This window comes from Apteryx rowi, unplaced genomic scaffold (genome assembly GCF_003343035.1).
Source record: "Apteryx rowi isolate R43461 unplaced genomic scaffold, aptRow1 scaffold_1069, whole genome shotgun sequence".
NCBI lineage: Eukaryota > Metazoa > Chordata > Aves > Apterygiformes > Apterygidae > Apteryx > Apteryx rowi.
The window spans coordinates 71927-94717 of record NW_020447274.1 but is presented as its reverse complement, the minus strand read 5'-3'; the positions used below and the strand labels follow the sequence as shown (position 1 = coordinate 94717).

At 36.3% G+C, this 22791-nt stretch overlaps 1 protein-coding gene across 1 annotated transcript; it reads left to right on the top strand.

The window, feature by feature from the left end:
* Positions 1-146: 146 nt before the first annotated feature.
* Positions 147-22791, top strand: ZBED4 (zinc finger BED-type containing 4). Its single transcript, XM_026070041.1, has 2 exons — positions 147-163; positions 18514-22791. Exon 2 carries the CDS (start codon positions 18927-18929, stop codon positions 22446-22448), a length of 3522 nt encoding a protein of 1173 aa, XP_025925826.1. The 5' UTR covers positions 147-163; positions 18514-18926; the 3' UTR covers positions 22449-22791.

Below are 22791 nucleotides of genomic sequence, written 5' to 3'. Positions count from 1 at the left end.
GGGCCGGGGAGCCCGGGAAGTCCCGGAGCCTCCGCTGCCGGCAGCCTGCGAGCTCGGCAGAAGGACGTTTCAGCGGCAGCGTAAACACCCCGTCTCTTCCTGTATCGCGTGAAGTTTCCAGCCTGCTGTTTCTTAGGGCAGAATCGTTATTGGCTCCGAAGAGGTACATATGGAAAAACTGCGGAATTTAACTTTATCGTTTTCACTTTTGCTCGTTTTCACTTTTACTTGCTGTTACACGTAAAGATGTCTTCTCTAACTTCTAGATCTGCACTGGGATAGCTGCTGACAGTGGACACTGGTTGTACTGTAATACATATGGTTGGATTTTGAAGGGTATCCTATATATTCTGTATGCTTAAAGTTGTCTGCTGCACGTGCAATCTACTGAAAGTGTAAAAACATTTATTAATGGGATAAAAGCTAAGTATCCGGAAGGCCTGTTTTGCATTGGCAGTGATTCTAATTATTATTGCTAAGTGTAGCAGTGTTTTGCTTTACAGGGTAGAAAAATGTTGGCTCTCCCCCTTCTTTTCTGCTTGGTGCTTCTGTGTTAGAAGCAGTTGTGTCTTGTTTTGGGGGGAGTTTTTTGAAGAGTTTCAATAATTTGCCATGAGCTGTCATGCTACAACTGTAAGGCTGAGCAAAGAAAGGCTTTCAAGCCCCCATAACATGAACATACCTATTAGGCTTTCCTTATGTGTTGTTTTCCAGTATGTGCTATGGTGTGTTTGCATGTGTTTTGCTTTTTAAGAGAGTGAACACAATTCTTTTCTTCTGAAGATTGCCCTCCATAATGCAACATTTTACTTAAAACTTAGACATGCATCCTTGGGAGGATATTTGTGGAGTACATATTTGGGGAAGTGAAGTCTGGAAAACTTTATCATCTGTCCCCAAAATACCACACTGCCACTAGAAATCCTGTATTTGTACAAGTTTTTGGGGGGAGAGGGGGTGGGCTTTCTAGTTATTATTTGCTATGGAGTCTGTTTTGGGTGAGGAAAAAAATCTTACATCCCTTCATTGTATATGAAAAGCAGCAGAAGTTCTTCTGTGGACTTATAAATTTGATTACTGTCTGGTTATTCTACTAGGAATAAGACTTGCAGGCAAAGTGTTGAAAGTTTCTTTACGGTTGGAAATCCATCTACTTTGGGGCTTTCAGTATTGCTAATATCTTCCTACTTTAACAGATGTTGAGAGTAAGAATATATTCTGCACAAGTTCCATGAAGAAGACAAGTGTAAAAATGGATTGAGAATAAGTCAAGTGAGCCTCACAAATGGCTAAACTGAGCATCTCAGGGAAAAATGTCTTCTAATCATTCCTACTTTTTAATAATAGCTGTCCAGCTCATTTACTGGTGCAAAGCAAAATTGTGACAGATAGAGAATCCTCAATTACAATGCAAAAGTCAAAGTATACAGCTGATGAGCTCAGAGTACTGCTTACTGTGTTTCTGTTACCTTGTCTCCTGCCTCCATCTCTGCTTGGTGTATCCACCTACTTAGGCTCATTATAAACCAAGACTACAAGCTTTCTGAGTAGGAATTGTGTTGGCAAAACAGCTGGTATGATGGGGTCCTAGATCTTGGTTAGTGCTAAGGGGGTCTACTTTAATACAAATAATACATCAATAAGGTTTATAACAGGTCCTTTGGAAATCCAAGAAGGCAATCCAATTTCACATGCATTTATTTAAAATTGTTTGTCTTGTTTTATAGACAATATACAATAAATGGGATCCTCTGGTCAAAAATTCTTAACAAGCAGGTATTACAGAAGGAAGTCTTAGCAAACCTTTAGTTTACAGGGAATAGCTGCTGTTTTATGTGGCCTTTGACTCTGTTACATCACTTTTTGTCTCCTTTTCCTTGAAACTTGTTTTTTTCTAATTTTCCACAACCTAAAGACAAAGCTTTGTAGAGATTTCTTTCTGACTAAGAGGAGGTTTGTATTAAGGAGTGCAGATGTTTTGGGACATACCTCCCAACATATTATTGCATTTTACCACCATTGACAGCCTGGAAACTCTATAAAGGGGACTCTGTAAATTCTGTCTTTTGAGGCTTGGTTTTAATCAATAGGAGTTCTCATGTCCAAAATGAGCATATTGTGTTTGCCATGGTAATGTATGATTAAAACTGTTTAATGCAAAAAGCTGTGATTATACATGTATATTTAGTTAGATTTAGGTAGAAGGCATTACTACAGATAGTTTAGTTGGGAATTTTGCACAGTGTAGACTGTAATGTTTAATTCATCCTCAGATTTGACTTTTTTCTTAAATAAGGATAGTTTAGGTATTTTATTAGCATTGACAGAAATAAATGTAATTTGTGTAATGTTGTCTGTTCTAGCTGTATGCTTTTAAAATATGCTTCAAAAAAGGTCTTCTCTTGCATAGCAAATATGCATTTTCTGTGCAACTTCAGCTGTTTATTTTGCATTTGCTACTGGCATTGTTGCTATCCGTCGATGATTCACAGCAGTGGGATTGTTTAATTTCAGCTGCTTAGTGAAAAAATGGAGTAATTCCTGTGGCCTAAAGATAGCTTTTAAGTGAAATCTGGGGTTTAAAGTTTTAGAAATAACACATGACAAGAAGTAAGATCAACTAAAACATTTATCAGTTTTATTCCAAACTAGAGAAACTTCTGTCCTGAACGGTACGTAGTTTACACACTCTTCTGTTTCTTTCCTCTCTGATGAGGCACAGCATAACATGATGGCTAAAATAACAGGAGGGAAACACCTTGATTTTTAAGGTCCATGTTTTTGTTCAAGTTTAGTAACCCAGAACAAACTGTGACTTTTTGATATCGAACAACATATTGGAAAGAAAAGTATTGGTCTTTGATATCAACAGTGTAATACTGTTTTCAGTGAATGTTGACGTTAGACATACTATGGTATTACCATCATCTTTATTGAAATTAGCAACCTGTGCGCACTGTTTAGCTATTACGGCACACTTGCCTCCCTTCCATCTCTCTCCGCTTTCCCCTCCCACTTTGCTTTGCAGTGACATGCAGGGTTGAACAATCATTCATGAAGGTTCAGGTAGGGTACTAGTTCATTATTGTAGCCGTCTACAAGCTTTTTTTTTTTTTTTAAGTCATTTTTGCTTAAAAAAAAGTGCTAGTTTGCATTCTCTACTGCCATGCAGATATATTTTTCCATTGGTATGGTAAAAGTTGTTTTTGCACTGAGTGCTCTGATTTTCTGTACATTTAATACAAAAGCTAGCTCTGGATTTCTGTAGTCAATAAATTGAAACTTATATCTGAAAACAGGCTTGTTTTAACAGCTGTGATGTATTTTAGTAATTCTCTTTGGTAAGTTTTTACAAAATGTATGGAAAAAAGTATTTAGAATTAATACTGTGCTATTATTTTCTCATATATGACAGCGATCTAAGAATATGTACCAAATATGTTCATCTCATTAGCATTTTGATAATTATGCTGGTTACCTGTTGCTATAGTTCTGTATGCTATTTTCTGAATCAGTCTTTATCTCTAAAGAAAGTAAGCTGACCCAGCTAAAAAGACTTTTTCTTTGTTATGCTTTTCACTAAAAGAAGCAATCAAGAAAACCCAAACATTAATTTGAATTGAATTAAATATTCGGCTCAGCTTTAAACCGTTTTTCTAGTCATCTGTTACAAATGAAAGAATGGGAATGGAAGAGGTTTTTTCTGTTGTTTATTTTATTTTTTTTAAGACATCAGGAAGGATAAAGACACGTTATTTGTGCCCCTTTCTTGCCTGTAGTCTGATGGCTCTGGCACTTGCAAGGAATGTGGGAGAGCCAGGTTCCCTTCCCTCCTTCACCTGAGGAGCTGAATCCACATCTCAAGAGAGCTCCCTAACTGCTCCTGCTGAGTGTGCTGAATTGGGTGGGTCTCGCTCTCCTTAGCTGACACCTTCCACTTTGTATACATTATTTAAATGTTCAGTAGAGTAGGGACAACTGAAGTGTCCCTTCTTAACAGGCAAATTACCTCGCCACAGAGCTCTAAAGATGTTTTCTCTTGCTTAATAGGGAGTATTGAACTATTTTTTTTTTTTAAGTGAAAATGTCAGTAAAAGAGGCTACATGTAATTCAGTCCATAATGCACAGTAAACCAGCAATCAGGACTTTCCTCCCTCTGAGGGGTGTTCTGCTTCTCAGGGAAATGTATATATTTTCAAGTGCCCCACAGTCTGAGCAAGTGCAATAAGCAGTGAGCTGTTGGGAAGAATGCTTTGCTGACTTGACCGCTGTTGACTCTTGACCTATATGAAGTTTAGGAAAGGGGGCAAAGAACCATACTGACCACTAGCCACTACAGAATCCAGCATTTTCTGCATTCAGATTGAGAGTAGAAGTTGACCTACTGGATTTTCTAAGATGGCAAAAAGGTTTCTTGTTCTTTTTTTTAGTGTATGGTGGTGCACTGAAGCAGCTGGTTACTCTGCACAATGATGCTTGTGTCTGCATGAAAATCAGTGGGACTAAAGAAGCAGAACTCTGAAAATATGTCCTGTGATAGACTGTTTTGGTCTTTGTTGTTGTTGCTCAGTCAAAATATCTGACTCAATATGCTCCACTGCAGTCTTTCCTTTCTTATATATGGGGAATGATAATCTGTGTTGATCCTATGCTATTACATGTCGATTAATACAGATGCTAGGTGCAGTACGTAAGTAGTATGTTTAGCTCATGAAGAGAAGGCATAACAAGCTGCCAAATGGATCCTGTAGTGCATAAAAAGGTGTTGACAAGCTCCTTCAAAATGTCATAGTGTAGTGTAAACTGCGTTCACAAGGTGAAGTGATTAAGTTGCTTTGGTCTCATCTTGGAGACTAGAATTTCACGTGGTTATCCCTAAGCATAAAAAGAATCCATAAATCAACACTGAGATGTGTTAAAAAAAAAAAGACTTTTAAGTCTTTTTTAGAATTCCTTTTTTTCCATGTGGGTTATTTTGTTCTTTGCTTTGAGGTCTAGAGTTGAAAATGTCCAATTTTGCTTGACAGGCATGAGGGCTAGAGATTTTAGAAAAAAGTGAGAACTAGTCATACAGCTCCTGGAGCTATGACCTAAAGAGAAACTTGAAACATCCCAAGACTTGCCATAACACTATGACAGTTAAGATGACTAAAAATTCTGTTAAAAGGAATTACTTTCTTCTTTTTCTTAGAAACAATCAGCATCATCAAGTTTGAGTACCAAGTATTTAATCTGAAATGAAGCCTCCTGCATGCAGTGGAACAGATGTGTAACTTTATCTCCCTCTGAACAAACAAGCAAACTAGTAGACAGCTTGCTTTCTTGGTTTGGGTCTTGTATTATTATTATTATTAATTTAGAGCAAGCCAATTGATGAAGGACCTGAATAATCATGTGCCTGTGAATTGACTTGTATGGAGCTTAATAATTTAGCAGGAGGTGTGTGCAAGTGCCCGAGACTTAAAAATTAAGTTTGGAGACCTGGATATCTTTACAGTGTCACAATAATACTTACGGTTTATGATGCACCTCTCACTCTATGGCAATTGCCTGCATAATATATACACCCTTACCCTGCAGTCTACCCCTTAAAAAGAAGGAAGTAACTTGCATGCTGTACAGTCATCCTGTATTCTGATGATGCTTAGCTTATTCAGGTGTTCATATCCTCACTGACAGCGTAAACTTCAATATTTTCTTCTAGGGTTTTTGTCTGAAACATTTTTTTTCTTTACATATTAGTTTGAGCTATGAATACAGATTTTCAGAAGCACAAGATTCAAGATACGTTCCATGCCTGACTAAGATGCAGTGGAAAAAAAATGTTTATATGTAGATTAACATTGTAATAAACGCTATTCTTGTGTAATGTTTCAGAGCATGCTGTTTGTCTTTTCCTGTTTCCCTGGTAAATACAGTTCAACTTTTAAGCTGTCTATATTATTGGTTAACGTGCATGTTGGCAACAGATGGACAAAATGTTTAAGATAGGTAAAATGTTGAGCTAGAAGATCTTGGTGGGAGCATTTGAGACTCTGTTAGCCTCAGTATGGAAGGAAAAAAACCAACAAAATTCAGATTCATTTCTTTCAGGAAAGTTTTCCTGGGTGACACATAAAGAAGCTGTGGGGGATTTTGCCACATCCTATATCTGCTTTTGGATCTTTCTTTATTGGAGTCTAAGTAAAAATGAACTGTTACTGCTTTCTAAGCCAGTAGCATAGCTGAAGAATAAGAAAGAGTAGTCTTCATTTGCAGCAGCCTTTCAAGTCAGTTCTGGAACATTGTAAAGAAATTTTACAGAAGGTACTGTGTTGTTTTTGCCAGAATATCTAAAAGTTTGTTCTCATATATTTAATATTGAATTCTTAAATACACATATCAGGGTCACTTTATGCTTTGTACCATTTCATTATATGATGTTAAGTACTGTAGCTTTTTATAGTTCTAGCTAAAATGGCTTTTTAATATGGCTCTCAAGGTTAAAATCCTCCAGTGAAAATACCACTTTAGTACTACCTGCCTACTGAAAATTAGTGTCTTGTCTTAGTATCTTCACAAACTATTTCTTGAATTATATTCCCAAATGAAATAACTGTTGACTGCAAGTTGAATTGTTTCAGTAGATAAGAAATCTGTGAGTTACTACTCTTAAAGAAAATAAATGCTAATACAAGCTCCAACAGAAATGTCTACATTTTTGTTACCTACTTTTTGTTATACGCATTGTGCTGTGCTGAAATTCAGATTGTAAGTGCTCTGGAATAGAGTTTAGACAAAACTTTGAGTGTAGTTTTGGTCAGCCTAAAAAATGTATGCATAAACTGTGTTGAGTTGCTTGTGACAAACAGTCTTTGTGTTTTTTTTAATCATGTTGTTAAATATGATTAAACATTCAATGTTAACATTCCTCATGCTGGGGAATATGAAATGTAAGGAATATATCAAAACTGTAGTATTTTTAACCAATCTCATACTACTTGCTGCTTGGCATTGCTCTTCTGTGGAAGTCTGTTAGACTTTATCAAATTTAACTTGCACTTAAAAATGTTCTCCTTCATAGCTTTGCTTTCCCTATGTGTTTCAGTGTATCAATATGCAGCATATGATGTATTCATTGATACAGATTGCCCCGTAAAACATTGTGTGAACAAGTCATTGCATACGAGGCTCTGGAGTTGAAAAGTGTGGTCCAGAGAGCTGGCATTTTTCAAATGTTCCTTCTGTCTATGGTGGTTTCTTTGTATGGGATCAAGAAGGCACTGTTTTGGTAGGATGTGTACCTATATGGAGCTGAAGAGTTTCCTGAGAACAAAGATATGGATATTCTGCAGGCCAGACGTTATCTTCTCTTTTATAACATTTCAGATCTACTTAAATTTAAAATTTTAAGTCTACATTCTTTAGCATTCACTATAAATAAGAATAAAATTATTCAGTGGATACTGTATGCAGTAGCTTTTATTTGCGGTTTAGATTGTTGGAGAAAATGTAGTTCCCAGTTAAAGGGACCTAACAGTGTTAGATGTGCCATGAAATGATGGGAGTGAACAGGGAAGGACTGAACTCAGGGGCTGTTTCAAACTTCCTTCCATAGCTTTTTGGAGTCTTTCTTATATAAGATGGCAGCAAATCTGTGCTGAAATGCAACAGCAACAATGGAAATCATATCTTATTTTCTACTTTCTGCTTTTATTCTGTGGTTCCCCTTCTCTTTTCTTGATTGAAGGTGTGAACATGAGTGAATAACTATGAGAGCATATCTACAGCTGAGGAAACTAAAGACAACGGGGTTGACATTACATGAAAGGTTTTTACTTGTTGCTACTTGCATTAGTCACCACTGAAATGGTAGGAAGAACAGGTCAACTTTCAAGGAACCGGTGTGCAGACCGTGCTGTTGGGAGCATGATTGCATTTGGCACTGTGGAATAGGAGGCACTGAGTTTCCATTCTGCTTTTCCTTGCCTGGTGCCTTTGAGTTATCTTCTGTGGCTTACTGCATTGTGGGGAGACCATAATCTGATCGTGACAGGAAATACAACAATGCTCATAAAGAACAGGGTGATTCCTGATCCTTCCCCTTTCTCTAAATGTTTGTATTTATTTTCCTTTTTTTATATCTCACAAAACAGTAGGTTTATTAAAATAATTATTTTGACTTCTGTAGATTAATAGAAATCAAGCAAATGGAAACAGCAAAGGCTCTCCTTTTCTTTACCTGTTTTTGTACTAAACATGTAGTAGATCCTGCTCTGAATAAAACATACTTATGTTACCATATTCTGTAAAACTTATTTATATTACAGGTTGCATTACATAATTAAAGCTCATACAGTGCATTGGTAGGATAGGTACTATAGAAAGCTTTATTTTTAATTAAAATTCTTGTCCAGTTGTTTATTACCTCTGAGCAAAACCCTGTTTGCTCAAATTAAAATCTGTGTCTGCAGCAATAGCATGGTTCTCCTATAACCAGTCCTTTGGGGAGAAAGACTGAGCTATTTGTTTGCCAGTGACAGGAGTGTCTTTTGGGGTTTCCTGCTGATGCTCAGTGTGGTGCTGGTGGAAGCAACGTTGGTTTTCCTGGCTTGGTTGTCCCTGTTGGCTGTGCCTTTGCTGCACAGTCTCACCTTGTCTTGCAGAAGGTGAGAAGAATGGGTCCCTGAAAGAGGCTAGGAGGGAAAGGATGTCTCGTCATAGAGGCGAGGGTGTTTTGTCGGCTGAAGGACAGGCTGGCTGACAAGGCAGTGGGGCAATCTGTATGCTCATTTCTCTTACCCTCTCCACCATTTTATGAACTAGATTGCTTGTTTTTAGAGGGACAAAGTTGAGGTTACTGAATTTAAACTAGGATATCAGGTGAAGATGTTAATATGTTAAGATTAGTCACTACTGATGAACATACAGTTTATTTTGAAAATACTGTGCAACAGAAAATACTTTAAAAGGATATCAAAAAGTGCACTCCCATCATGGCCGTGACCAATTGCGCCTGCATCTGTTATGGAACCTTAAGTTTAAAATTAGCTAGTTGTTTTTGTTGCAGCTCTTGTTCTTATTAGCAAGATAAAACAAAGTATTTCTAAACGTTCTAAAAAGGTATCTTGGATACTATTGTGATTATGGTTTTTAATTATATTTAATAAAGAGAGTTAATTGAGGTGATCTTTTCCTGGTTCATGTAAAATCTGGATGTATTCCTTCAGATTATCATTATAGGGAAAAGGAAGACACTGGGTACAGAGACGTAGAGATTTCTTTGGAGAATCGTTTGCAATTTATGGTAGCTTCTGATTCAAAATAAAGCTTAGTGATTAAAAAAAAGATTAAAATCAGCTGTAAAAATCTATATGGAATATATAATCTAGTATTTGTATTACCCTCTTGAAAATATTTGCTACATTTTCAGGGACTATGAAGTGCATTTTCTTTCTAGCCTGCCTTTACATGTGTAAGCTATGAGTTCCAGGATACAAATGCTTAGTAGAAACATAGTGCAGTGTCTTATTACATATATAGAAATAAAATCTAAGTAAATCATGGAAAACCTTTCCGCAGCACAAGTGAAGTTATCTGAAGTCATGCAACTAACTGACATCAATACGAACATGGAATTACATTAATGGGTAGTTGTGAAGGGGTTTTTAAAACAGACCTCTTCAGACCTGATTCTCATTAGTATCAGAGTAGCTAGTAACACATGATAATCTTAACAGTTCCAAAGATAATTTTTTTTGTTTTTAATATAGGAGTGTTCTAGTCAAAACAGTTTAATATTATATCCTAAAGTGTACAAATGCCCTATTTTCTCATAGTATTTATATGGTTGCTTTCAGCAAGAGTTCCAAGAAATCTTACTGTACACTGAGCATGGCACATATCTCCTAACTCCTTTCTCATCCTTTGTCATCCTGCTTATTCAGCTTTGTAACCCACAGCTTTCTCCTTTCCAGCCGCTTCACTTTTAACTGTTTGGAATCATCCTTACTTTCACTCTTAATGGTTTTAAAGATAGACATTAAAAAAATACAGGCATATGTTTTCTAGTATATTGCAAGCTAGGAAGATGAAGTAGTCAGGTGAAGAATCCCTGTCCTAATTATGGCCCATTAATTTCCCCAGCTGTGTGTTTCATGGGAGGAGGAAGAGAAGTGTTATGGGCTAGACAGAGGGATGGGTCATTTAGGGGATAAGTGTCGGAGGAGCTTTGCTTTGAATGTTCTGACTTTTCTGAAAGCAGAACACTGTTTTCTGACTAGCAACGTGGAGTTAATGTTTTGTCTTTTGTCTTTAAGCCTTTCTGAACTTATCAGTTGTTACTGTGTTTTTGGTTGTGTTTTCTTTCCTCTTTCATGATATTACTGATCTGTGTTCCCTACTTTTGTTCTTATTCTTGTGTTTCATTTTTCACCATCATAATATGTTATTGGAACCTTTGTACACATCCCCTTCCCCCAGCCCCAAATTGTACAGCATGAGATATTAAAACAACATGAATGTCCTGCACTAAAAATGTGATGAGCCAAACTGCACATACTTCAGCTGTTTAAAAAAAATCCATCTTTTTTTCTTAATAAAACAGCCTTATCTCTTTTGTAACTTTTTTTTAAGAATTGACCCATTTTGTTAGCATGTACTAGTTATCTATCCAAAACTGCAAATGATAAAAATGTCAAAATAAGAGTAAGATCTCCTGTTGCTTTCACCTGGTGCAAAGTTGAACTGAAAATTCTGCTTAAAAATTTCTGAAAATCCTGCTTAAAATTTAATTAAATTATTTCTTAAAACAAATGACAGGAATATCTGTCATGTGTGAACATAGCACAGAAACATATCCTGACAATGTTGCTTCAGTAGTATCATATCAGGTGATGAGAGAGAAGGTTCTTCAGCACTTCGGGGACAATTCAGATTCTAGACAAATGTTAATATAATTTACTTACTGTGACAAATCCATTTTTTATGAGTAGCTCTCTTTGTAAAAGCCAGGACGGAAATGATTAACATGTACGGTCTGCTTTTTTCTCCCCTTTCTATCAGTGTACAGCTATGGGAAGTTAGCAAAGGACACGTGAAGGAAGATATCCCCATTTGAGATCGGATGATATTCTTAGTGCACTAAGAAAAAAGTAGCAACAATTAAAGGTTTTTCAGGTGGTTGTAGGTGTAAGTAGTGTTATTATTATGCATGGTGATGCATAGTATTATGTACAGCAATACATGTAGCATACTGATATTTTCCTTTTTTTACATGTAACTTTGTATTTGGAATGGCATTGTTTAGGCTTAGATGAAATATAATTTTTGTTAGTTTTAGCTTTGCTTTTTTACTTTGTATTTTTAAGATAAATACTATTTTAAAGCATGTGGAATAGGGATTTCTGTGTGATGGGATTTACAGTGTTTAGCATAGAGTTGCTTAAACCTAGGTGATGCCAGCCAATGCTTCAAATAAATAAATGTTTAAACATTGTCAAATAAATGATGAAGACTGATGTTTTTCAGAAATAATTTTGTATTTTGGTTCTCTACCCTATATCAGATGCCTGCTTTATTCTTAAAAATGCTGAGCAGTCAGCCTGTATCATTGTAGTCAGGTGATACATTTGGGTACATTGCATGTTTTGCAAATCACGTTGGGCACTAAATAGGGATGCAAGAACTAAACTTTGGCCAGATGTGAACAATATTCATGCTAACACAAACATCCTTATTTATATCAGACTTCAAAACAAGAAATACAAAATGTAAAGCTTTTAAAAAACAATATCCCTATCTTTTAAAAAAGTTGTATGGTTCGTATGCTGATATAAGAACTGCATTAAGAACCAGACAAGGTTTTTTAAATGGTTTTATTTATGAGAATGGAATCTTATTTTGTTTTTGTTTTTGTATATTTCAAAGTTTTTTCTTTTTTTTTAAATGATACTAATCTACAGATCATACTGTTTTGCTTTTGTTTGACCATTTTTATGAGCAGTTTCTTCCATACATTGAGATGCAGATGAAGACATTTGAACAAGGATGAGAGAGGAGGGGGGAATAATTTACAGTAGGAACAAGATTTCAGTTCTTGAATCTTTCCTGAGATTTCAGGGAATATCTGAAAAAGATGGGTAGAGTCCCACAGACTTTTTGAAGTTTAGAACAGTAAAAGGAGAAGAGATGTAAAAACATAAACTGGCTTTTAAAAGAGTAGAAGGCTAAGTCGGTTTGATTTTATCCAGTGTTACCTTTTCCCACATGTTGGTTAGATTTTAACTTGACACTGTCCTTTTAAAAAGAGTCTAAAATCTAAACCCGTCACTTCTGAGCTGTGTTGCTGGTTGTTATCTTTCTGCATTATTTTTAATTTAGTAGTGGTGGGTGTTTGGTTTATCTCTATCAATCCAAAAAGAGAACTTTGAAAGGAATTACAAAAGATTTTTCATTTTAAAAGTGTTTTGGGAGTACTCGGGCACCATTAGAGTGCGACCTTGACGGATATGGCGTGCAGTAAGGTGACTCTGTAGACCTCGGAGCAGGAATAGAGAGAATAACAAAAGGCAGATGAGTCTGGAGAAGCGCGACCCCTCTGAGCGGCAGGGAGGCGCTCCTGCAGCGAGAAAGGTGAACTTCTGTAAGACTCAACAGCTTGAGACAGAACAAGAACTAACCCAGATACAATTATTTCTGGATAGATATTCAACAAGGTTTTATTTCTGTTACTTCAGGCTTTCGTTTTTAAGATATAGATTAAAAAAAAGTAAATATTAGAAATTTTAAATAAAAATAATTTCAGTGTTTAGCACTAGTTCCCCACACACATACACACTTTAATAGCTTCAGTTATTTTTCTCTCCGTTTATGCCCTTTTGTTTTTTACTGGCTTAGATATGACTTTGGTGATGATGTTTCCCATTCTATTAATATGCACTTTTTTTTTCTTTTTTAAACCCTTAAGTACACAAATTTCTCTAAACTTCAATTCTTTCATATAAGATTAATAAAAATGTCTAATATTACTTGTCCGAATTGTCACATTCAGTTCCAGTCCAAGAACAATATCAGGTTAAAGTAAAGAATATTCCTGTCAACTAGGCGCAATATACAGTATTGCTGACCCTATTCCCACACTTGACTCTGTGGGCAGGTGGAGTGTTTGGGGCTGCAGACAGAGGAGGGTGTTCTACAGGTTGGAGAGGAGGTTTTACAGGTTGGCGAGACTGTCTTTGTAAAACTACAGAGGTTAAGGGTTGATGTAATCTGAAATGCAGCTCACAGACAATCTGGATTAAACATAAATGTAACTGTGCAAGGAAATAGGTGTAGATCAGGCTATCAGCTGACTGGAAGCTGTGGAATAATAAATATGGCTTTACCCTCTTCTTTTTTTTTTCCTCTACAAATCATACCTGGTGTGAGGTCTGGAACAACTTGTTTCTTTTAAGTATAAAACGTAACTTTCTGGAATTTGATCCTAATTATAAAGTTGCATCCATTGTAGTTCATGCTTATACTTAGGTACAAGTCTCTTCTAATACTACATTTTAATCACTCAGTATCTTGCAAACTTCTGTAATTCTTTTGGGGTGAGCTATTACTGATATCTTTTCATATTAAGTCTCTGTTTAAAAAAAAAAAAAAAAAGTGTCCACTGTTCTTAATTTTCCTTTCTCAAAGGATTTATAACTCAGAAAAGCATTATGGTTTACCTAGGCTATCTCTTTTTGTTCTGCTTATTTCTTACTGTAAGCTTTTTTAGTACTTAAATATTCCTTAATTAGCATAGTACTTGCCATTGAAGTGGTAGTTAATAATTTCTTAAATGTCTCCTCCTCTCTTGTATAATTTTAGGGATATTTTGTATTGATGTTCTTAATGATGCACATACAGTGCTAGCCTTGTTTATTTTAGGAAATGTTTCTTTAAAGCTGACATCCATTGGTGCAAATTGATGTTTAATATGTTTTTTGTCTACCTCCTACTCCCAAAGTCTATCACTACTGTTGATCTTTTTTGAAACTAGTGAATAATTTTCTTTTCACTTTGTCTCCACATTTGGCATATTTCTTGAAAGCGCTATGCTTGCATTTTGCACAAAGTGCGTGCATGTCTATATTTACTTACACTATATGCACATATAGTTTAAGGTGTTTTGTTCTAAACTACATTCTCTAGGCCATTATTTGCACTAAGGTTCTGTAATATAATCAACTCTGATTATCACCTAACTACTCAATCTAAAATCCAAATTAGCTTAAAGCTTGCAGGGTTCTCTCTGCTTTAGAAACAAATTATCTGCTCATGGTTCAGTGTCCCCACATACTTTTCATACTTCTCTGAATGTTAATATATGTCTCTGCAATCCCTAAACACCAGTGTTTCTCTCTCTCTCTCTGTCTCTCTCTCTCTCTTTTTTTTTAACTGCCTCCTTCACTAGTGATTTCTTCTGGTTATGATGATCTGCAGTGAAAATTTGCACTTTTTGGATCAGTGACATCCCCTGACATTTCTTGTCAACCACTATACACTTTCAGTCATCTAATTTTGAATGGAAAAATTCTATAAAATGTTTCTGCAGACTATTTACCATAGCAAACCACTGACTGTCTACTGCAGTTTAGGAATTAATAGTCTAGAGTAGTAGATTTGAGTAGATAATTGTTTTCTGTTTCCATTTATTTTCTTTGAAGACCTTTTTTACAATGTGGCTTTTAATTCTTTGCATTTCATTGCATGTCTGTATCTAACTGAGGAGATTTCAAAGGCATAAGTCACTTCAATGTTGAGCTGACTGCCTGTAGCCTTTTGTACCTTTCAGAAGATTCTTCCTCTCCTTGAATATCCTATTTGTTTAGCAGTAGTCCTTAACTTTGAGTAGTTTGTCTCCACAGGTAAATAAACTACTTGAGGTGGTCATAAGCAAATTCATACTTTGTTCTAGGCTACTGTAAAATTTCAAAATAGGATAGAATTATTTATTTGTTTATTTTACAGGTTGTCTCTTATATGGAGTTGGCATGGGAGGGAGAGATGAAAAACGTATCCATCTTTCTAACCTTGGGCATTTTGGGGACTATATTTTAGAGAAGCTTTATTAGGTTTAAACCCTCAAGGGTGTTTGAGGGGAGCGAGTTTGACTTAATTTTACAGTATGATATAACACTCAAAGTAATAGAGATTGTACTTAGGTGTATGAAAGAAAATGGAAAAAATATGCAAAATCTTCTCAGGGGCATCCAACAATGGGGATTTCCCAGAAAGTGATACAGCAGCACGGACTAGTCTCATCTATGAATCTTAGCTATTCTGCATTCCTAAAAGAAGGTAATAATGCCTGGAAAACTGTGCACGGTGTAGCCAAGCAGAGGCCTGTAACACCCATAAAATAGTCACTAAGCAGCATATAATTAATGTTTTTTTGCTTTGAACCCAGACATCTGTACACTGCAATAGCATAACTGGTAATGGTGTATATAAGCATTTTATAACACTGCTAGTAGCATAACCACCAACAATTTTGTAACACAGCTAAGTGTAAGTATATAAAATAATGTGTAAATGCAAAAGGACAAAGGGAGACCTGTGTTTAATCGCGCAAATAGGGTGCAGAAAAAGCGTGAATCAACAATTCAAGTAGTAAAATCTGCAAGTAAAAACAAAGGGTACAGAATAAGCAAGAAGCATGTCTGGTGGAACCAGAACAGGTTCTAGTCCTTAAAGAAGAAGTCAGGAGCAGATGAGATTCCTCCCCACACCTTTTTTTTTTTTTTTGGTGGAGAGGATGACAAACATTAAAGGCACAAAGCAACAGCAAGGAAAAATAGTGAAGAAAAGTCTCTCACCCTGATTCCTGCTTCAGAGTCCAAATAGCTTTTTTACCTCTTCACCCCAACTGCAGCAACTAAGACCATCAAGGACCATAGCCATTAGCATTAATTACATGGCATCAGCTCAGTGGTATTGTGTACTCGAAGCTAATTTAGGACAAAATGATTAAGGACTAACTGTTTGAATATGTAGTGATAACGACTGATAATGATTAACTATTGGCAATGTGTATTGTTAATGTATGTCAATCTAGTAAAGTGTCATTCTGAAGTTTGAAGCTGGCCTGATTTGTCAGTCTTTCTAACCACTCCTGTCACAGCTATGTTACCCTTAACTGTGCTAAGCAGTAACAGCTTCTCAGGGCAGGGACAAATAAAGCAGCTACATGGATTATTCTGTTAAGAGTCTAGAATGCATAGGAAAGAAATTATAGACTGTAGATGCAATGCCTGTTTTGAGGCAAAAAAAAAAAAGTGTACAAATTCATCAGAACCCGATGCTGATGGATGTGTGTTTTGTGTGAATCTGGCGAAGAATTTATAATATGCTTACCATAACTTGGCACTTACATGCATAGATTATGTTCTGTTAGCTGTGCGTGGAGTGACTTGTTCATGGGCCTACTCTGTGATCCCAAGTCGCAACCTGTGTGCCATATATTCTTGCTTTTTCTGTTTGCAATACAAGCTCAAAATTCACAAATTATATCCAAATGAAGATGAGAAAATAAAAATCTTTTTGTTTCTACTCAAAATCTTGACTTAGTATCCTCCTCTTTCTCTGTCTTGTCCCTGATGCACTTGCTTCCATATAATCAATACGTGTGGGATCACTAACTCTTACTTCATTTAATTTTATACTGAGCAATAATTTAGGCTCTGCTGCAAGAGCTGTTGTTCTGAGACCCAGTCAGATGTGATTTCACAAATCCGTGGAAAGTGTGTTAGGGAGCTAGGCGTTTTTTTTTAGAAATTTAAGGTGGTCCTTTTTCTTCAGGTCTCTCCCGCTCCCTTCCCCATAGTTGGAATTCTTCAACCCTTATATTTCTCAGCCTCTGAAAAGATCTCTTTTTTTCTCAGGAGGGAGTAATGCAGAGCAGAGCACAAGTACTAAAACTTTCACAAAAAGGAAAAGCAGAGCTGCTGCCTTCCTCTTTTGTGGAATTTTTGACTGCTCTGTCTTGCTTTTCTTAAAATAACTGTAATAAGCTGATCGTCCCTCCTTTTTCCTGCCCCTTTCCCTGCACTGGAAAAGAGAGAAGGTATTATTACAATAGGCTTTCCAGAAGAAGTCTGAAACCCGTAGGAAGTTACAGTTTCTATGTGTTCTTTTTGATTTCTCTGGTAAACAGACCTTGGAGAAATACTAGTTGGAGTTAGCAAAGCTAATGTGACATTGGTCTTGATACAGGGGAAAAGTCTGTGTGAGCACCACATGGACCTATCATATGTCTTGTAGTTATGGCTAGTTTTACCTTTTGTCTACTGAAGTCCTACTTGCATTTGAGTAACATGTGAAGATTGTGTGAGAAATTCTTAAAATACCTGCTTCAAATTTGTGTATTTTGTCCTCAGCTGAGGAGAGTATTAGCCCCGTAAAATCTAATTTATAGAAGTTAGAGTGCATAGTGTAGCATCAGCTATGTGGTCAAAAAGTGTTTGTTGTCTTGAATGAAAATACCAATAACTGCATTAACGATACAAGAGAATAAGTGGCAAAGGCTTAGGCAAAGCTTAGAATTCTGATAGAACTGTAGTAAAAAAGAAAGTGGCTGGCACATCCAGACAGCTTCTTCAGGTGTGTATGGGGGCACTAGGGGGTGTTTTTTGAGTCTCTAGTTGCGTGTGATTTATATGCAGCAGTACTTCAAAAACCTATTCTTTGTACTGGGATTGTTGATGGAGGGAATCTTTACCCATGAAGGAAATGAGCTTTCTTGGTATAAATGGGCATTCTAAAATAACCCTTCTTACTTCTGAGGGATGTTGTTATGCTTTTGGAAGATCCTAGTCTTAGTACAACATTTGCATAGCCTAGTTATCCTAAATAAAACATTTCAGTTTTTAATCATGAAAATCGAAAAGTAGCTTGTTTCCATGGTATGTTGTTGCCTGGAAGCACAATGATATGAATATGACCGTATGAGACTATGGTCAGAGGTACAGAGAATAGTGTGACTAAATGCTGGATACCCTTACAAAGGGCAGTTATTAAATGTTTCCTGTAAAATGTAGCATTTTTAATCACTGCTGTCAAGAATGATGGGGCCACGCATACCAGAGGATAAGTTTACATTTGCTTTTAACATATGCTTTAAGTTTACATATGCTTTTTGCATATTTCTGTGTCAATACAGCTAAATGCTTGTATTTTTTTATACATACATACATGCACACATATATATGAATGATTATGCAGTGGTTGAATTAGGATGTGGGGTAGATGTAGGTATGTCCAACCAAATACAGATGTGATGCTTGGAGTCTATATTTTGCCAGAGCTGAGCCAGAGCAGCATGGTGTAGATGTGTATTTGCCTACAATAGATATATTAAGTGTATTTTTTCCAATAATAGATATTGAATTGTTGTCTTAAAGAAAAATAACAGAACATTTAGTGCATGTTTTCAGTGCATATTTACTACAGATATTTGGAACATGTTAGTTAATTTTGTCTTTTGTTTGGTTTATTTCCAGATGGTATAAAAGAATCACAGTTCCCCAATCAAGATGAACAGAATGGCTTCCTTGACCAAGAAATCAGAACATTCAGTTTTTAGGGTTATGTCTACAACATGAAGCATTTAACAGTAGCTGTTTTTGAGAACATTCATCTATGACTTGAAATGTCCTGATCCTGGGGAAAAAATTGTGATTCCATTAATTAAGTCTATAATTTTTAATTCATTTTTACAACTAATTCAATCATATTTGCTTATGCACAACACAGACATAGAATTCATAAACCAGAGATTATTTTAACAAATAAGTACATTTGTGTTTGTGCATTCAGTATTCAAGATATATCATTTAAATCAATTTTTAAATAATATTTTAAATCATCTATATTTATTAATAAATGACTATTTGGCAAAAAGAATTTGTCAGCTATGGAAAAGAGTAAAGCAAGTTCCCCCAGAATGGACAATAATTTTGTTTTGGGTAAAATCAACAATTTAAAAGTAGAGCACGAGCAAGACAGCATTAACTGTACTCTAGAAAGAATGGATATAAAGACAGAACAAGATGATTTCAAACATGCAGACAGCAGTGATGAACAAGAAGACAAAGAAAAGAACTTCATTACCAACAACCCTGGCAAATTTTTATCTACAGAAAATGAAGATGATTATGGTTCTCTTTTTTCTCAGTATAGTAGTACGCTGTATGATGTAGCAATGGAAGCTGTGACACAAAGTCTTCTTTCTAGCAGAAGTATAAGCTCCAGAAAAAAATCACCTGCTTGGAACCATTTTTTTATATCTCCAAGAGATAGCACTAAAGCAATATGTATGTACTGTATGAAAGAATTTAGCAGGGGTAAAAATGAAAAGGACCTAAGTACGAGTTGTCTCATGAGACATGTGAGGAGAGCCCATCCTACTGTTCTAATTCAAGAAAATGGAAGTATGCCAGGTATATCCTCCTATTCTTCACCTACATTGTTACTTCCTCCTCAGTCTGCAGATGTTGGAGATCTAAGTACTATGTTATCCCCTATAAAACTGGTCAAGAAAATGGCATCTAAAATACCATCTCCAGATCAAATAATCGAGGAATCTGTTTCTATTGTTTCTTCTGAAGAAATATCAGATCTCTCAGTTTCTGAAAAGTGCAGCAAAGAAGAAATAATGGTTGGGTCATCTCCACAGCTACCCAACAACCAGTATGATGAAACTGTGGAAAATGTAGCAGAAAAAACTGTTGTAATTCCAAAGAGTACATCAGGTTCCAGAAGGAGATCTGCTGTCTGGAAACACTTTTATTTGTCACCTCTAGATAATTCTAAAGCTGTTTGCATCCACTGCATGAATGAATTCAGTAGAGGAAAGAATGGAAAAGACCTGGGAACAAGCTGTTTGATAAGGCATATGTGGAGAGCCCATCGTTCCATTGTCCTGCAAGAGAATGGAGGTGGTACCAGTATACCACCTCTCTACACTGCACCTCCAACCCTGTTGCCTTCTTTACTGCCCTCAGATAGTGATCTGAATTCTATATCATCCTCTCCTGGAAAACTAATGAAAGAATCAACTTCTGTTTCTTCTTCTCCAGACAGACTGACTGAGGAGATCCATACTACTCTTTCTTCTGGAGATGCTCTAGTGGAAGACTCATCAATGCTGTCATCGTCTGATGATATAGGTGAAGTCTCCTTTGTTTCTTCACCTGAGAAGCAGTGTGAGGGATTAGGTCCACTAATATTTGAACCTGCTGCTGTATTTCAGCAAAATAAAAGGATTATGAAGAGGCTTAAATCGGAAGTTTGGCATCACTTTTCACTGTCACCTGCAGACAGTCTAAAAGCAGTATGTAGATACTGCAGCTGTATGATAAGTCGTGGTAAAAAAGGAGATGTGGGCACAAGCTGCTTGATGAGACATCTATATAGACGCCATCCCGATGTAATTGGAAACCAAAAGAGCTTTATCGATGTTAGTTTGGCAAATTCTCCTTATGCCACCTTGGCTTCTGCAGAATGTTCATCCTCAAAATTGACAGACTTGCCTACAATGGTTACCCATGATAATCAAATTATATTTCCTGTTAATAGCAAGAAGACCTCAAAACTGTGGAATCACTTTTCAATTTGTTCTGCAGATTCAACAAAAGTAATATGTATGCACTGTGGACGTACAATAAGTAGAGGGAAAAAGCCAACAAATCTGGGCACAAGTTGCCTTTTAAGACATTTGCAGCGGTTTCATAGCAACGTATTGAAAACTGATGTCTCGGAGACAGTATTATCCTCGTCTATGGATAATCACATGCCACTGAGCACAGAATTATTAGCATCTTCAACTTTTGATGAAACCAATGACAAGTTTTGTGACTCTCACCCAGTTGCCAAAAAAATCACAAGTCTTGTAGCTGAAATGATTGCACTTGACCTTCAGCCATATTCTTTTGTAGACAACATTGGCTTTAACAGGCTTCTTGAATACTTGCAACCTCAGTATTCTTTACCTTCTCCATCTTACTTTTCTAGGACAGCAATTCCAGATATGTATGATAATGTAAAACAAATAATTATTTCACATCTTAAGGAAGCTGAAAGTGGAGTGATCCATTTTACATCTGGAATATGGATGAGCAACCAAACACGAGAATATCTAACCCTTACAGCTCATTGGGTAACATTTGAATCCTCATTTCGACCACAGTGTGAGGATTACCATTGTTCAGCACTATTAAATGTATCTCAGATTGATTGTGACTACAATGGAATCAGTATACAAAAGCAGTTAGAGTACTGGTGGGAAACGTGGATTACTTCCATTGGCCTTCAGATTGGGATTACTGTTACTGATAATCAGAGTATAGAAAAAACCTTAAATGAAGGTGATCATTCAAGTGTGCAGTGTTTTAGTCACACTGTTAATATCGTAGTAAATGAGGCTATTAAAAGCCAGAGAATGGTTCAGAATTTGCTTAGTATTGCAAGAAAGATCTGTGAACGCGTTCATCGGTCAGCAAAAGCAAGAGAGAAGTTAGCTGAGTTGCAAAAAGAGTATGAGTTACCTCAGCATCAGCTTATACAAGATGTTCCATCAAAGTGGAATACATCATTTCATATGCTTGAACGTCTTATTGAACAGAAGAGAGCAATTGATGAAATGTCAATAGAGTGCAGCTTTAGGGAGCTAATAAGCTGTGACCAGTGGGAAGTTATGCAGTCAGTGTGTCATGCTCTCAAACCTTTTGAAGCTGCAAGTAGGGAAATGAGTACACACATGTCTACTTTAAGCCAGGTGATTCCAATGATTCATATACTTAACAGGAAAATAGAAATGTTATTTGAGGAAACAATGGGCATAGATACCATGCTGAAATCTTTGAAAGAAGCTATGGTGAGTAGGTTGTCCTCCACACTTCATGATCCAAGGTACATTTTTGCTACACTTCTGGATCCCCGCTATAAAACATCCCTATTTACAGAAGAAGAGGCTGAACAATATAAACAAGACTTAATCAGGGAGCTGGAAATAATGAGTTCTACCTCAGATGATGATAAACTTGTTTCCAATGGATGTGATATAGGTTCACCATCTACAAATTCATATGGGGAAGATAATCTTTGGTCACTCATGGGTGACATGAAGAAAACAAAAGACCTGAAAGAGAGGGCAAAGTTACCAGAGGAAATGGTGCTTTCTTACTTGGAGGAAGAAGTGCTTGAGCATAACTGTGATCCTCTAACTTACTGGAACTTTAAGAAGTCATCATGGCCAATACTGTCAAAATTGGCTGTCAGGTTCTTGGGTTGTCCACCAAGCATTGTTCCTTCAGAGAGATTGTTCAATACATCCAATGAAAGCAACAACTTTAGTCAGTCAAGGCTAATGATTGAACACTTTGAAAAGCTTATCTTTTTGAAAGTGAATCTTCCTTTAATATACTTCCAGTATTGAAACTAATGAACAAACTGCTAGACTAAATCTATTGTTGCTCACTGGATATTAACTATCTATAACCTGGATTGTTAAATTGCTCCAATAGGGGCCATGTATGACATCTAATCAGTGACTATAATTCCAAATTTTAGTTTCCTTTTTTCAGCTTTCAATATGTCTACATGTGCCTTATTCATAGTACTTCAGGCCAGATACTGTATATATGTTTTTTAAAAGTACACACTAGAGATAGCCTGTCTTGTCAATTATACAAAATTATGTAGGTTTTAATCCATAATTGTAAATGAACTTTAAAAAAGCTCAGTCATTTGTTTTAATAGAATGGCAAAAAAAAAAAAAA

Bases quoted from the DNA above. Each gene is read 5' to 3' on its own strand.
- ZBED4 (XM_026070041.1), top strand. From the start codon at position 18,927: ATGGAAAAGAGTAAAGCAAGTTCCCCCAGAATGGACAATAATTTTGTT.